General features: G+C 52.4%; 1 protein-coding gene across 1 annotated transcript in view; it reads left to right on the top strand.

The window, feature by feature from the left end:
• LOC105696360 (microtubule-associated protein futsch) overlaps positions 1-16,423 on the top strand; it is a 36,667-nt gene that overhangs the window by 3,026 nt on the left and 17,218 nt on the right. Inside the window, exons 2-6 of the mRNA XM_023434462.1 lie at positions 307-543; positions 15,211-15,309; positions 15,421-15,593; positions 15,671-15,828; positions 15,936-16,347. Of these exons, the coding sequence (XP_023290230.1) occupies positions 309-543; positions 15,211-15,309; positions 15,421-15,593; positions 15,671-15,828; positions 15,936-16,347 (1,077 nt within the window). The 5' untranslated portion in view covers positions 307-308. The remainder of the gene's footprint in view (positions 1-306; positions 544-15,210; positions 15,310-15,420; positions 15,594-15,670; positions 15,829-15,935; positions 16,348-16,423) is intronic.

The raw sequence follows: 16,423 nt of genomic DNA, 5'->3' as shown, positions 1-16,423 counted from the left end.
ATGACACTTGATAAATATCGAAAAGCCACTTTTGTCGTTTCTCTTCGGACCTATATGAAAAAAAAATTAAAAAAAGGCAAGGAAAATTTCGACACGCCACTTTACGCCCGACGAGTGGAAATCACTCCAATTAAAACGTCACGTCGGAGTGATCGATATTTCAATTTTTATCCGCCGCTCTTTTCGGTTTTAATTCGACGCTCCGGGAGGAAATTAGCATCTTTTGCGGGGGGGGGGGGGGAGGAGGCACACCTCGTTACGTCGTTCGAATGCACGTCGCATAATTTATTCCACGTTTCTGCGCAGACATGAGCACCATGGATCCTGCCGGCGACGGGGGCGGGGGAGGAGGACCCACTTCCGGCCCCGAGCAAAACGTCACCCCGGGAACACCCCCCTGTGGTAATCCGCCCCCGGGAACCCAGCAACAGCAACAGCAACACCCGCCACCCTCACCCCTCAGCGGATGTTATCTACTCGTCGTGCTTCCCGAGCCCCACACCGCACAACACAAGGACCTCATCCTGAATCGCCTCGCAAAAGGTGAGTCTCATCATTTTTATTTACCCAGTAACTCCTTTTACAAATTACAAATTGAGAAAAAAATATATATATATAAATCTCAACTTTTGGACATTCGTCCGCCGTGGAAAAAAATATGAGAGGAATTATTGGGTAACAATAAATCCGGTAGCGATGTGCCATAAGGATTTGTAACTCGGGGGAATGGATTCTTTTACACCCTGGGGATGAAATGGCGAATATAGGGAGGGGTGGATTCGTACGGGGATGATCTCAGAATTTTCCATAAGGAACGCGAGGAGTGACTGGCCCGTCAGGCCGGATAATCGAAAAAGTCTCGACCTGGGGAAAACCGAGGAATTATTCGGGCTGCACCCCGCCGTGGGGTTTATAAATAGTCCTCTTCGGGGAGCGCCGACTCTTCAAGAAGCCGCCCTTCCTGCCGTTCGGGATGCCGTGACTTCCGCGTCTATATGGCCCATGCTCGCATACGTGGACAGAGATTCGACTCCCCTGGTCCTTTTCAACCCGTGGACGTTTAAAAGGAGATCGTCCCGCGAGATAATCCATCCCCCGATCGGGCGACTCGAGCTTTTAACGCTAACTACCTTGATTTTCTACTCCAACTCTTGGATCTCGTTGAGGCGGCTTTTAAAAGGAGGATAAAAAGTGTCCGTAAAAAGGGGAGAGCGACGAGAGGGGGGCGATCAATCGCGCCGCCGGTGTGTCTAACCGATGCTCCTCTTTTTGGACTTTCGCCGCCAGTGGATGTCAATTTTGAAAAATACTAGGCGCGCTTTACGACCCGTTTAGCGACTTCCGACATGACGCCGGCGTGTCGGACAACGACGGGACTTGTCCCTCCGAGTACGCGACACAGCTTTAACGGGGGTCCCTCTTCGGGTATTCGCTAGAAAAAGAAGTGTCGCGATATAATTGGATCCTCGTGGATGCTTCGATGCGACATCCATTGTTCCTTTTCCCTCGACTAGGTCGGTACCCACCGGCGAAGCTGGATTCGTTTGTCAAACCGCGACCGACTCCCCTCTTCGGGGCTAAATCGACCACGAATTGCATCCCCTGAATTTGGTCCGAAATCTTGGGTCCGATGATTGCCTTTTAATTTTGAGGTGGGGTAAAATGACGTTTGAAGGTTTTTTGGGGGATTTTGAGGTGCCTAACTATTATTTGGGGGTCATTCCCCTAGGGGGACTCGCGGGACCAAAATGGCGTCCTTCTGCAAGGAAAGGGAGAAACGAAGCGGCAGGGTGGGAGCGTGTCGGGCCATCGTTCGATCTCTCCGCAATGCGCCATTGTCGATTCCCGCCCTTAGCGGGAATTCCCCTAGACCGAAGGGAGGAACGCGGTTTTCCACCCCCGCGACTCGCCGGGAAGATTTAAACGTCCCTCCTTTTCAATCCACGCGTTTATCCACAATTTTCGCGCTTTCCTTCCCCGTAGTTAAAACCCTCCCGAAATTCCCCGGGAATTTTGAGCTCGTTATTTTCCTCCGGATACGAGGTTTCCTCAAAAAGGCGTCCTTTTTCTTTCCGGGATTTTTCTCCATACTTCCGGAGGGGAGATTTCCTTTCCTGCGGGGTCTTTTTGGCCGGGGGCATCCGGGGGCAAAATAGTCGTGCAAAAGCGGTCCCGGGTAAAAGCGCCTTGAGAGTTTTGCTCTCATTAGGGACGTCGTTCGACTTTACGTACGCCTGGACGTCTCGCGTCGCGTAAATCTACCGGTGAGGGGGCGCCTCGACGGTGCGCGTCGTCGGGCCTCTCTTTGCTCCTTTTGGCCGCGCGCTGCCCGAGCCCCGTGAGTGCGGGAGAGACGGAGCGAGGCGGCGTCGCGGGCACGCGAGAGAGAGGCAACGAGGGAGGCCCGCTCCCCATGCGTCACATCTCGCGATTCAGGGGGTTGACGAGAATTACGAGCCTTAAATGCCTGTTTGTATTTATAGACCATCCCCGTTTCCCTTCCTCCACTTTCCACGTTCACGACTTCATTTTCGAGCCTCGGGATATTCCCTCAAATCTTCGGGAATTTAATTAATTTCGGGAAAAATTATTATATATATAAAAATACTGAAAGAAATTGGGGGACCTTTCATCTTTTGTCGATTTGAATCGTTTTAACGGTGGGTTCGAGCGGAACTTATTCCCCCGGAAATTGGGAAGGAAGACCGCAGGATTGATAGGGTAGGTCGCGGTCGAATCGGATCCATCTATATCCGTTTTATCGGCGAATCTTGCGAATCTTGCCTCCGTCGTCCCTGGTCGGGAGGATAGGCGGTAATTCGCGACACACCCTGGCTCTCCCTCGTTCTTCTCGTCGCCTGACGAGAAATGACGGCGAGAACCGAGAAGGGGATTCTTACCCTCGCGTTGGACGGAGACCTCGTCTATTTTCGGACGTTTCTGCGTCTCTCGGCGTGTCGTCGCCCCTCTTCGTCCCAGCCTCTCTGCCCTTAGCCTTGATCATCTCCTCGAGAAATTTTGGCCGCTTTCTCTACGCCGTCGTGAAACGTCATTTAAATAATATTTTTTAAATTCGAGGACGTGAATACCATTTTTTTGAGGAATCGCTACAGCTGGTATGCGTCGATCTCTTTTTCGCCTTTCGGGGCGATAAGCTTTCGAGGTATCCTCGACACCTCGAGGTCGCCGTCGATCCTGTTTCGCTCGCCAGTTAATCAAACCGCATGCAAATGGCGGGAATAAATTTTTTTCCGGAGCCCCCAGGATCTCGACAGGGCGTTCGGCAAGAGTGTCCGTAAATTTACGCCCATCCGAGACACTTTGATGACGGACGATGTCGTAAACGGTGGTGCCCTATCTCTCGACTTTTACATCCTCGTTCCCCGAGGAGAGGCTAATTTGCGCCAAGAAATTGGAAAGTAGAGGCCAAACGTAAACCGCGACGTCTTCGACCTCCTCCAGGATAAATTTCCCCCAAAAGGAATTTTTTTCCCTCCGGGAGGAAACGTCGAAGAGGATCCTCGGCAGAAAAAAAAAATCGGAATTCGCCCATTCTATTTTCGCGCATCTGCTGGTCATCTCTAGGAATTGCCCCGAGACCATCTTCCGTGCCCAGATACATACTTTCTCAAATACTGTATACAATACCGAGCCTCCTGTGTTTGGATTAGCATCGCCTCGAAATTCCGATAGGCCGAGATCCGATCGAGAGAGAAGAAATTGAAAATCGGGGATTCGTCGATAAATATGGATACTGCCTGCCTCTGTCCAGGTAATCTCCCGGAAAATTGGAAAAAATTCTCGACCAGCCTCCTAACTGGACCAAAACTGTCGTTAACAAGCCTCTGAGAACGTAATCTGCATCCGGGAAGTTTGCCTCCCTCCTCCGGAGAATTTTCCTCCTCGACGAGTCTCCGTAATTCGGGAATTTCTCGGGGTAGGGCGAATAAGAAGGAGCGAGAGAGACGCCCTGCACGGACGGCGCGGGGGAGCGAGAGAGACGAGGCTAGCACGCAGCCCGGCGCGACATGCGCGCTCTCCTGCTCGCCTTCGTCCACGTCCGGAAGCTCCGATCAATAAGCCATCCACGGGGCAGACGGAGAGGAAATTTCGCCGATAAGCCGAAATAAGGAGCCAGGCCCTTCCCGGAACCTCCCCCGAGGTCATCTTTCCCGGAAACAATCCCGTTTATCGAGCCTTGTTCCTCGAACTTCCTCTTCGGAGTATTCTTCAGGGTGGCCGGTCGACCCCACGCGCTACTCGCGATTGGGCGATTTATTCCGTCCACGATTCCGCGATGAAACGGGACACACGTAGTCCAATCGATCCTCCTTTTCTGGGGCTGAAACCGACCCTGAGGTCGTTCTCCATTTTTCTTCGGCTCCTCCAGACACCGCAGCTTCCCGTTTGCGGCTCTGCTTTCTCCTTGGAGCTCTCTCTCTTTTTCCAGGCTTTCCTCCTCCGCGAGAAATCCCCCGACAGCTGGACCTGAATCTGTCCTCGATCTCTCCCCTCTTTCCTTGTCTACCCCTCGAGACGTGGGATTTATTTCATCTTATTTTATTTCTTTTATACTTTTCGTATTTTTCTTTCACGACCGATTCGGAAAATGGCAAGTGGGTCACGTTAAAGGTTCCCGGTCCATGTTAAACGAAAGACTGCGGATCCCGGCGGGTCTCTGCAGGGTCTCTTGACATTTGTCAGTCGGTCGCGAATGCTCACACGGATGAACGGGCTCGAAAGTTCAGTGAACAGCGAGCAGCCTCGGGGTCGACGTCCCGCAAATTCTCTTCGAATCTTCCCCTCGACAAAAAAAAAAAAGAGGGATTAATAAATGATAAGAATAAAATTCTCTAGAATTTTTAAGCCGCGGTGCGTCGAGTACGCGGATGTACCAGGATGAGTACGCATGACTCGGGGGGCACCCACGTGGAGTTAGGCGCGATAAGGCCGAATCGAGACGCGGATTCATTCATAAGCTTATCAGAGATGCCTCGAGACGATTTATGAATTAATAAATCGGGGCTTGGAAGGGCACGGGTGGGGACAGGAGCACAAAGGGCATAAAGGGGACCGCTTCTCGGTAGGCCGCCCTATAGGGAGCTGCCACAATGTATGTACGAGGATGTACATAGATGCATGTATACGTACATGTCCGTAGATATACATATGTACGGATGTAAGAACGCGGACGGATGTGTAACGACGTACGGCGGAAGGACCCTGTGTACCCACTGGTGTACCTGCGAGTTCAGGTACTACATGTACCCCTCGGTACATACTCCTGGCCCCGCTGGGGGAGAGGCACGTTTTCGCGAGACATAACGCCCTATGTACCGAGGCTTCATTTTTTATTCACCCACTTCGCTTTATGACTTCGTCCTTATGTGTCGGGAAAATAGGTCCGGGTACAAAGCCGAAGGACTGCAGGCATTAAACCCATCGGGGGATGACAATCCGCGACCCCCTTTTACCCCCCCGAGTAATTCCCTTCCTATGTGCAAAACGCAAGAAATGGAATGCGCTGGGAATTTGTTATTAATCATTCTTTCCGGTTATAGTTGACGTATGACGAAAATGTCGAAGGCGTTTCGGGTCTCCTTTTTGAGAACGATTATCGGGGGCGTTCGTCGAACGGTTCCTTTCATACGTGGAGTACACGAGGCATACTCTCGTTGCGACGCGTATCTCTCTCTCTGTACCTATAGGTATAATATAGGAAGACATACTTGTCGGCATGAATCATGATTGAGGACGTGGGGAGCGTCGAGAAAGTCGGCGTTACACGGTGCAATCGCATTTCGGGGGACATTTGCATAGGGCGAAATCGATTATTTTCTTTTTCTTTTTTTTTATCTAAGTTCCTAAACATCGCTTTATTTTCTCCCGCGTGACCCGACCTTGAAATCCAGGAATTTTATTGGGCTTCGCGCGAAGGATCGGTTCCTTGTCAAATCGTGTGTACCTTTTAACCTCGTGGGGAGATGTTTTCGGAAGGAGAGATTTTTTTCCGGAGTGCCTCTTAATATCGCGAACGGTGCACCGGGATCGACTTTCTACCGCGTTATTATAATGTCCGTCGCGTTATCTTCTTATTTCGAGACCTGATTTCGGGCCCCTCGAATTTTACGGGCCTCACCGGCCGAATCCTTTCCGCCTTTTCCGCCTTTTCGGATCGTTGGCGCAGCCTTAATGCTTAACAAACTAAAACGGGTGCCAGAGTTGAACGAACCGTGCCGATCGGTACGGTGGGCACTGGCTCGTGGATCGAACGGAATCGTTAAATCGTTGTTTGATAAGTTTCGGAATTTGCAATCTTGCATCTTGGACGGGGCCGCGCTCGAGGGGGCGTTTTCCGCGAGGCGGAAGCGCGGATAAGGCCGGCGACCCCGTGGAAATGAAGGGCCCTCCCGGTGCAACGAAACTCGGCAGATTATTCCATCTCGGTTGCATTATGCAACCTTGTTGTACGTGCAACTCAATATGGCGAGGCTAATTTTACACCGTGGCATTCGGCCGAGCGGCTTGGCGAGCTCGAGCCTCGGGACTTCTCTCTTCTCTTCGTTCTTGAACCTGACCCTCCCGGACCGATGTGTGGAGCAAATGCCAAAAGAGCTCCCGAGTGGACAGGGGATTCCGTCAAACGAGAGATAACGAGAATTTCCCCCCTTTCGGCCGTCATCTCGCTTCTTTATCACCGAACGAAGGTCGGGATCGTCCCATAAATTCCCGGAACAATTTTTCTCTGCTGCGAATTTCGGAGACGGTGCATGCTCAAACAAAACTGCCCGGTTTATTAACAGGAGGACAATTATTCCGTGGCTCGTATTGGGGCGGAAAATTAATTTCTATCATTTTAATTTCCCTTCGCGAGCACGATACCTCAAGTAAGTGTCCTGTAAAATATACGAGACGCGCGTTTAATTCGGTGAGCGTTTTTATTTTCCTTTTCTCGGACCTTTCGGAGGGAGGGGGATTTTTTGTCGGGAGGAAAAGTCACCCCTGGCAGGGAAAATGATTTTTCCCGCTATCGGGGAGCACAATGGAGGCTGATTGTTCCCTCCTTGAAGGTCCTCTGGCCACTTTGCGCGTGAACTTGAATCCTCGGGGGGATGCGAGCGGGGAAACTAGGGGAAAAGTTTTCGAAGAGCACTAGAGGCCCTCGCGTGATTCTTTTCAGGCGACGATTGCACTTCGACTTGACCCAGAAAACCTGGGGACAGGGAGAGAGAAGGGAAGGAGACTTCCGCGAGACGCGAATGAGTGCCCGATCTTGCCGAATCGCTTCCTGTCTTTCGGGTCACTTCCGGTCTCCCCAGGCCGGAAATACTTCCTTTTTAATCGATTAATTTTTTTTCCCTTCCTTGTCTTCGGGCGTCGATTAGCGGAGTATTTTGAGCGCATCGGCGCGCGAACGATCGAAGCTCGTATCAAGAGAACAAATCGATTGGGTATCGGCGATCCGTCGCCGGTATCGATATCGGCACTCGATACGTCATCAAGGACAGGCAAAATTCATACGGCTACAAAACGGGTCGGATTACCTCAGCGAGTCTCGCTCGAGCGATTCGCCGCCGCTTTTTCATCGCGGTCTCGGCCTTTACAAGGGCATTCACCAGATCCGCCATTTTCACCAGACGATGATCGCGACCTCGCCGATTCCCCGGATCCCCGAGAGACGTCTCTGGGAAATTTCCTCCCGGCGAAAAATCTCGAGGTCCTCCATTTTTCCACAACTCCTTGATTTTTGCACGTTTCCTTTTCGCGACGGGAATGTCCACTGCGGGGGATTTTTTAAAACCACCCGACGCGACATTTCGGGGGAGGAGTTTTCACTCGGCGGTCTGGCGATTTTTGCGAAAATTCACCTCGGAGAAGGGAGAAAGGCCTCTTTCCCCGGGACGTCCGCGGCTCCGTTTTTCATTCCGCACTCCGCTTCATCGGGGATATTTTTAGCGGGATTTGTTATTTCAGTCGCCGCGGTCGTCTTATTTCCGTCCCAACCTCCGACGGGGGCGGCCTAATGATTTTACCGAAGGGATAATTCCCCTCGGCGAAGTCATGCCGTCACTTTACCTGATTCTACGTCAATTCTTTCATATTTAACGGGAATTCTTTTACCACTTGCCCGAGGAAAATTTCGTCGTTTTCATAAATCCCTGGAAAATGCTCTAAGAGATATTCTGAGCCGGCTGCTCGCAGGGTACGGGAAGGAATTAATTAAAGCGACTTTTTTATTCGCGTTTTCGGGTAAACGTAAAGACATATTCGGTGAGGTATCTTCGGAGGAATTCCGCGAACGAGTCGCGGGGTTTTCGAGGCGTCTTGATGCCCCCGTGAAATTCTCTCCCCGGCACTTCTGCCCTTTGTCCCAAAAGTATAAATAGAGCCTCGCGGTTCGGTGCATAGCTATGCAACGGCGTCTTCGCCGAGGTCCATATGACATTCCGGGATTCTTGACGTAGTCGCGTCAAAAGGGTCCTTCACCTTCGCCCCCTCGAGAATCGCCTCTCCAAAAATCCCATGAAATTAATTCCTCCCCCTTTCTACAGCATTCCGTCAATACCAATCCCCATGCTCGCCGATTTTCTTCCAAGATTGATATCAAGAGAGAATGGACCGTGGGAAAAATTTACCAATCCGCGGGTATCGCAAATGAGCCGCAATTAATGCTCTTTCTTAATTCCCCTGTGGGGGTGGAGAATTTTAATCGCCGGGAATTTCAGCCTCGCTCGCTCGCCGCGATTTATGCTTCAATTCCGCTTGCTACGGTTCTTAGAGCTGATGTCATTGTTTCGACGGTTCCTGAAGGAGGAAGTCGAATTCGAGGCACGTCCACCACGGCCACCGCGGCCCGTTATTAACGTCAATGTAAACGCCACCGACGTCGAACGTTCTTTCCTTGACGTCGCATATTGGTCACGCTACGAATGACCGCGCCCAATTGCCGGTCGATATTAAAAATCGATGACAAACGATTCGCCATTTGCGCATCAGGTGAAAATCAAAGGACCTCCCTCAAGGGAAAATATCGCTATAATTTGTACGACTCGAATCGCAGGAGTTATTTTTTTGAGGGGGTTGAGACCGCCCTGCGACGTAAAATTTTCCTTTGCGACAAGGGTTGCGATGACTCAGTCGGCTGGTTTATTGACGACGTCAAGGGAAGAGGAAGAAGGGGCTGCGATATTTCACGAGGCCCGAACAAATGCCGGGGAAGTTATTCGGGGGTTGGTTCGAGTTTACGAGCCGACTCACGCCCTCCGCCCCCGATGACGTGGTCGCCATTTATTAACGAGGGGTGGATCTCGGGCCATGACGAAGGAGGAAGTTCTCTTGGATTTATTCACCCGCTTCCCCGTGAAAATATTTATATGCCTGGATTTTCCCCGGTTCCGCGGCGCCCTCGCTCGCGGCCACGTGGTGGGTCGTCCGCCATTTTTAAAGGGACGGCGCGACCACGTGGCCGGGGCTTGCCTCGCGCGCAGCTTTGCCCTGAGAAAAGGAAATTCATCGAAAGAAACTTTTTTTACTAATAATTCGGAGGATTGAGGGGTAGAAAAGAGGACATTCTTTCTTCGAGGAGCTGCGTCGAGGCCCAGTTACGCGAGAGTCTCTCGTAAAGGGCTCTCGTAAAAAGTGCGATAGAGAGGGGAAACGTTTGAGTTGGCCGGGAAAACTTGGGGGCAGCGATCGATTTTTTGCCGATCCCTCCGCCGAGATTGGTCAGCACTTCTCGAGGGACCCTTTTGACCCTGTTGCGAGACAAAAGCCTCTGGCTACCGGTGCGACACTCTCCACTACCTGTGCTTCACCGTCGCCCAGGAGGGTGCACGTACACCGAGGGTGAAGGAGGTACCTACGTGCAATCGTTGCATCGAGATATCGCCACTGCCACGTAGGCCTTCCCACCCCTTTGCCGTGCCCCGAGGCGAGGGAGCGTATTATTAACCGTGACATTTAATTCCAACCGCGCGACATTTCATACAACTTGGGTCCTGAAATTCAAGGGAAGTGTCCCACTCCCTCGATCGTCGGGTAATGCATTCCCGACTCTCGACGGAAGTGACCCCGAAGACCCATCTCGCCGTTTCCGGGGTTGAAACCCCCGGGTGGCAATCACCCTTCGGGAAGTCATCCCAAATATGGAATTGCGCCCGAAAGAGGGACTGCCTCCCGAAATAGCGGCACTCGGGATAGAACGAGAGCTCGTATTGAGATAACTTTTAAACCCCGAATTATAGTGGATACTCTCAAATTCGAGAAGATAGGCGCGACTCGATTTTCGGAATTTTCTTTTTAAAGGGTTTTTGAGGTCGATCCCGGGAGATCGACCGGGATCAGTCGTGCAGACTTACTTTGTCGCCATCGCTGTCGCTTGCTGGGGAGAAAAGTGCACACCTAGACAAGGGCGGGACAAGTGCCGGGGCTAAACTTAGTCGGGCCAAACCCGACGTTCCCCGCATCCGCCGGGGGCAAAAGGAGCCGCAAAAAGGCCCGCAAGAGGAGAAACGCGAATCTGCCCGCCATAGGCTTCGTACATGGGGTATGTAGGGGGTGAGACGCAACTCTCTCCCTCTTTCTCTCTCTCTCTCTCTCTGGCTATACTTAGCATGGGAGCCGCGGTTCATCGCTGTAGCGCGCGAGGTCGCGCGTCCGCGACATTGACGGCTGTAAATTCTGGGGACCTCCTCGAATCTCCGCTGTCAGATTTAACGAGGGCACCGGGAGGGAGGGGGGGGCTGTCCGAAATTGCCAGCAATTCTCCGGTCCCGGGGCCAATCATCGTAAATGTTGCCTCGAAATCCCACCGAAGTCCCGACAAAGACGTCTCGCGGCGAGCCCGCCTTCCCCTGGGAAATAATTTTTTGCGACCTCCTCCGGCGACTGCCAATTTTCTCTAGATTCCTGAAAAATTGGTGATACCCTCCCTACACTTGTTTCGCGTCTTGATATTCTCGGGGATTTATTTAGACATTTTATTTTTTTTTTTCGGGGGGCGTTTCATTTGTAAATAGAAGTCGTGACGAGTGGGCCGGGAATCCGCGCTTTGAGGCCGGGCGGGGAAAATGGGCGGAAATTCCGAGGAGGGTGGAAATAGCAGCGAATGATGTTTTAGTCTTAATGGGAAACGGGGCGAGTGGCAGGGAAAATCATGAGAAGTAGGTCGCGGACGCAGAGCTCTCCCTCTTTCTCCCTCTTTGTGCATCGCGCCGGATATGGACGTCGGGGTGGATTATGAATTCCCGGGAAATCCGCGCGATAACGCTTACCTGTCGATAAATATCCGCGAAATATCGAGGAAATACGCGAGGCAACAGTATCCGGGAGGGTGGAAAATGTCCAGGCACGAAATTAAAAAAAGTCGGGAAATTGCAACGCATTAGGGGTGGAAAATGACGAGACGGGCGTCACTTGCAGGGTGGCAATTCTCCCCGGAGAAGTCGCCTTCCAGAGACATTTTTTCACCTGTGTATGTACGTGGGGATAGAAGCGACGAAGACGTCAGTCAACGCCGGAGGAGCCGAAAAGCGGAATTTCTGCGAGTGACATTTTCGCGGATCGAAAGACGCCCCCCTCTTGGAAGTTTCGACGAGACCTTCGGGAGTGAGACCGAAGTCGACTCGAAACGACCCTCTTTGGCGCCGGAAAATACCCTCCGTATAGGCGACTCGGCTCCAGGGGTGGTAAATGGGAAATCGAGGTCGCTGGAAACCTCTTGAGAAATTTCTTCTCATTTCGGGACCTTAATTCGTAATCGGGAATTACCGGGTAAAGGAGTTTCGCAAATCCGGAGGTCGACGTCAGTTTTTTGCGACTTTCGAGGGAGGCATTAAAATCCCGAGGAATCTTCGCCGAGCGACCAGGAGATCCTGGGATGTTCTCACGATGGGTTCACGACTATAAATAGTTGCCGGCACTTTTCAGGAAATTTCCTCCTCCCCTCCACCCTGCGGCCTGTCGCGAAGTGCAAGCTCCTTCTCTCTTTCTCCCTCACCCCTCTACGAGGAGCTGAACAACGGCAAACGATTTTCCGTTTACAAAGATTCCTTCATTTATTTCAATGGAATTTATCGCGAGGGTTTAATGAAACCGGTGCAACACCGGCTGCAATTAAAACTAATTACAGCGGTTTTCCGAGGGAGGCGCGCCCTTTAATTTTCGTAACAACCGAATTTTTGCGGGAGTTCCCAATTTTTTATTTACCCCATCCATGTCCTCTCCTGATTCTCGCCGAAGTCCTTCAACCCTTTATCCAGGTCGCGGATATTTCTATCCCCGTGCCGCAAAAGCGCGTGCGTGCGGGGTGTAATTGAAAGGAGAGCGAGCCCTTACTCGGGGGTGGTTTCCTGGAAATTACTGGAATTAGGTGTATAAACAACATCCAACCCCCCCTTGCGTTGAAATTTAATAGAGTCGGTCGCGCAAACCACCCCTGACGCGAGGGTGGTCGTGGCACGTAACAAGAAACACAATTGGTCGGGACAAATGTGCGATCGGAGGCGTAACAGGGGTTTAATAATCGAAAAAGGAAAGGTAAAGAAAAGGGTTAGGAGGATTTATTTCCGGCCGGTTCGAGAGGGCCTCGACGGGTTTTCCCTTGGCCCTAGGGGTTGCTTAACTTGGCGAGCGAAGTTAATGGCAAGGGTGTACAGCCCCCGGGGTCGCGGAAATATATCGAATATCGGAAACAATGGGCCGGGGGGCGGGGGTGGGTGGTAAGCATTAAGAGGCGCAACCCCCGGCACGGCTTCTCTTGTATCACCCTCAGGGCTTCCGATCAATTTGACATACGGAGCACCCCGTACTTGCTGCCCCGTCAATTTGGAGGTTTCCCCTGGATTCACCCCCTCCCTCGAATGGCGACCTCCACCCGCCCTGCAAAGGGGCGGAATAATTCGGAGATAATTGCCGGAAAATCGGGAGCAGGGAGGAAAAGCGCCCTCCGGAGGGCGAATTTCCGCCCCGGTTTATTTCTACCCTCCCCCGGGTGCCTTGAATCGATCCAAGGGCTCGCAAAGGTGTTCTCCGGAATGAATTCACCTGGTCGCCGGCATTGATTGATGCGACAGTTGCCTGGCAACGTCTTCTCCTTCGGGGTGCAACCCCGGGGGTACAGGACCGGGCCGACCTCGCCTGGCAACGCGCAACCCTCGGATTTTCCTTTTTCTGGGAATCCACTGCGAGGACCCCTTCTTCCCACGGTCCTCCGGCCAGTCGGAAAATTGATCGGATGACGTCCAGGGGGTGGAAGCAGGGTGACCGCCATCTTGGCGCCGACGTCACCCCCGTTTACGGGGCGCCTGACGAACGTCTCCACCTCGGGAACTCCGTCCATTAGCGTTGACGGATCTCCAAATAACGCAACATCAATGGGACCGTGGAATGGCCTTTAGGAGAACGCTTTCAGCCCATCCACGTCCCCCCTTGGAACATCCCCCAAAAAGGGGCATGTATCCCGGAGTCACCCCATCGGGCAAAGGGAGGAGGCGCCCTCGAAGGTCACCCTCGTGACCTTGCCGTATCCTCGAGGAATGCCCCTAATAATTTCCTCGGATTTCCGTAATTTGATGTCTCTTTATCGGAAGGGGTGGCGCCCCCGAGGAGGGTCCCCAGGGGGTGTTTTTCTCTCGAAAGATGCGGTTCCCGTCGACGGGAACTCGACGTGGACTCTCTCGCGGGGTCGGGATCGGGTGGAGGGTGGTGGGTGGATGGGGGGGTGGGTCGGGCGCCGATCGATCCCGGGCTGGTAAGCACCACGTGACGGGGGTGCGGTATTCGTGACGTCACCGCGGCATCCCCGAGCCACCCCTCAACCCCTCGCGACTCGCCGGCTAAACGAGCCCGCTAATTCGTTTATACTAATTGTCAAACTCTCCCGGCGCACCCCCTGCGAGCCCCCGCGACGCACCCCCGAAAATCGCCACCTCGAGGGAGGAATTTTCCGCCTATCGCCGCGTTCTCGCTCTATCGGAGCTGCGGCGTCGCTCAGAAATTGCGACAATGCCTCGCGACGGTTTATCCGTGTCATGGCTGCGACAATGGTTTTGCACGCACCTAATGACGCGGCACACATTTTTCTCGGCCAGTCTCTAATTCGGTCCCGGAGAATTGCCGAAGGAAGTAGACTGGAACGCGCGATTTCACGGTGTGTCTCGAATTTCCATCGTCGGCCAGGGTCGCGTTTCATCCCTCGTTGAGCCTCCGCGATTAAACGCTCTCTATAGACGCCGTACGCATATCAATCGATAGCGATGGCGAGGTAGGAGTACAAGTGGCAGCGTTACGGAGGAAATGTCGCATTTCCGTATCCATGGATTTTTCTTTTCATTGGGAAGAAACTCGAGAGAGATCCATGACGGAGCGTCCTCTCGTCGCTGGTCTACACTTTTACTCCGTTCTATCGATCCGCCTTGCTGTCCGGTGCCGACTAATTCACGCTCGGGGTCCCCCTAAAGACTTCGGGACCGGAGTTGTCAGCTGGGTAAAGAAAGGGATCCAGAAATTGCCCCAATTTAGGAGGCCGCCAACTTCGAGGGCGCTCGCGGCTCCCGACAATCCCTGTTAATACTTCCGTCATTATTAGTACCCCGTTTAATTTCCTACCCTGTCGGGGGATGGTATTAAAAGTTTCCCCGAGAGGCAGTCGGAATGGCGGGGGATTAAGGGTGGAATTAAGTAAAGGGAGACCATCTTGGTGGTATTCTTAACGAGGTTGCTAATGGTTCCCGGTGGAAGTTTCGACCATCGTGGTTTCGGGATGTTGGTCGATGTTCCTGATTTTTCAGACGTCATGGGGTCGGCAATGGGACCACGTGCTCGGTCACTTGGCTAAGCCGCTATCGGAGGGTAACTCGGCATGACAGGCCTCACCTTCTTAACCTTAACCTTACGTCAGCGAACCCTCGAGCAACCCTCACTTTAAGAAGCCAACCCCGTGCGGATCTTACGCGGCAATACGCGGTTATGACCCACTATTTCGCTCGGCTGCAGCGCACGAGGTAACCGGATTGCACCTAGTGCAAGACCCAGGGAATCGACGGAACAGCTGTTTCCAATTTTTACTTACCATTTTAAACTGAATTTAAAGAGCCCCACGAAGAGATGAAGATCAGGCCGGAATAAAAAGGACTTGAAAAAATATACCCCGGAGCGGGGAGCAACTTTGTCGGAGGAAATTTGCGAGTTTTCTTTAATCGTTCGTTGCAGGATTCCTATCCTGGGACAAGGACAGCTGCCACGTGGATTTGGAGAAGGAGCTGCAGGCTCTGATCGCGCAGGCGCCCGAGGGAGAAGAGGCCAGAAATGGTGAGAAATCGAGGCTGTTCCATTTTTTTTTATATATATATATAGAGAATCCCGTAAATTTTTTATTTATTAGTTTATTGAGGTATCGACAAATTCAATTACTCGTTTAAGGCGAACGTCTCATCCAGTACGCAACGGAGAACCTCGTCACGGAAGTTCTGATCCACCCTCAGACGAATACTCTTCTGCAATGTATACGCAATCTTCTCGCAAGCTTCACGAAGCACCGACACATCATCCACGCTGGATACACATTCAGTGGCAATGGTTCCTGGATACTGCAGGTACGAGTCAGCTGACGCCAGGTTTCGTCCCCTGGTTCATATGGTTCGTCGTACAAGGAATATTTTTCCCGCTCCAGGATGGAACCTTTAGTCTCGCGGACTTCCTGGATGCGTTCAGCGAGCACGAGGTGCAACGAGTACTTCGAGCTTACGAGAACAGCGTGACAGTGGACATCCATTGCGCGGGAGTTGGTGACTGGACGACCAATCGCCTGTCGAAGGAGGCATGCACCAGGTGAGCGATCGGGACCTCGAATCGAGAAAGAAATATCGAAAATAATTCTCGAGCGAAGTTTTGCTTTTTTTTTTTCTTTCTATCATGTCGATTGTATTTCCTCACAGATCCTGCAGAGTCAGGGTGAACCCCGACGACGTCCTGACGGCAGGAGTGCCGGCGATCACGAGTTTCACGACCTACGTCGGGCAGTACCTGGTTGCCCAGACCTTGGATCAGCTGATGGAGCCTTCCGACGTGGTCGGCAACATCCGCTTCAGCCATCCGACCCTCTACGTCTTCCCGGGTGGACAGGGAGACGCGGCCCTCTTCGGCATCAACGGCTTCAACATGCTCGTGGACGGCGGATTCGCCAGAAAGGCCTGCTTCTGGGACTTCGTCAGACACTTGGACAGACTCGACGCGGTGCTGGTCACCCGGATAAACAATAGCAACATCGGCGGCATGTCCAGTGTCCTGAGAAAAAAGAAGGAGATGCACGTCTACCCCCAGATCGGGCACTTCTTCTGCAACCTAGTGGTGAGTTGGCATGTCGTGTATTCGGGCACTTATCGATTTTTTTGGAGAGCGTCCGAATAAAGGAATCGTGATTCCA

This window comes from Orussus abietinus, unplaced genomic scaffold (genome assembly GCF_000612105.2).
Source record: "Orussus abietinus isolate OABI.00-Male unplaced genomic scaffold, Oabi_2.0 scaffold15, whole genome shotgun sequence".
NCBI classification, from domain to species: Eukaryota; Metazoa; Arthropoda; class Insecta; order Hymenoptera; family Orussidae; genus Orussus; species Orussus abietinus.
The sequence above is the reverse complement of the archived record's forward strand: the minus strand, read 5'-3'. Positions and strand labels throughout refer to the sequence as shown.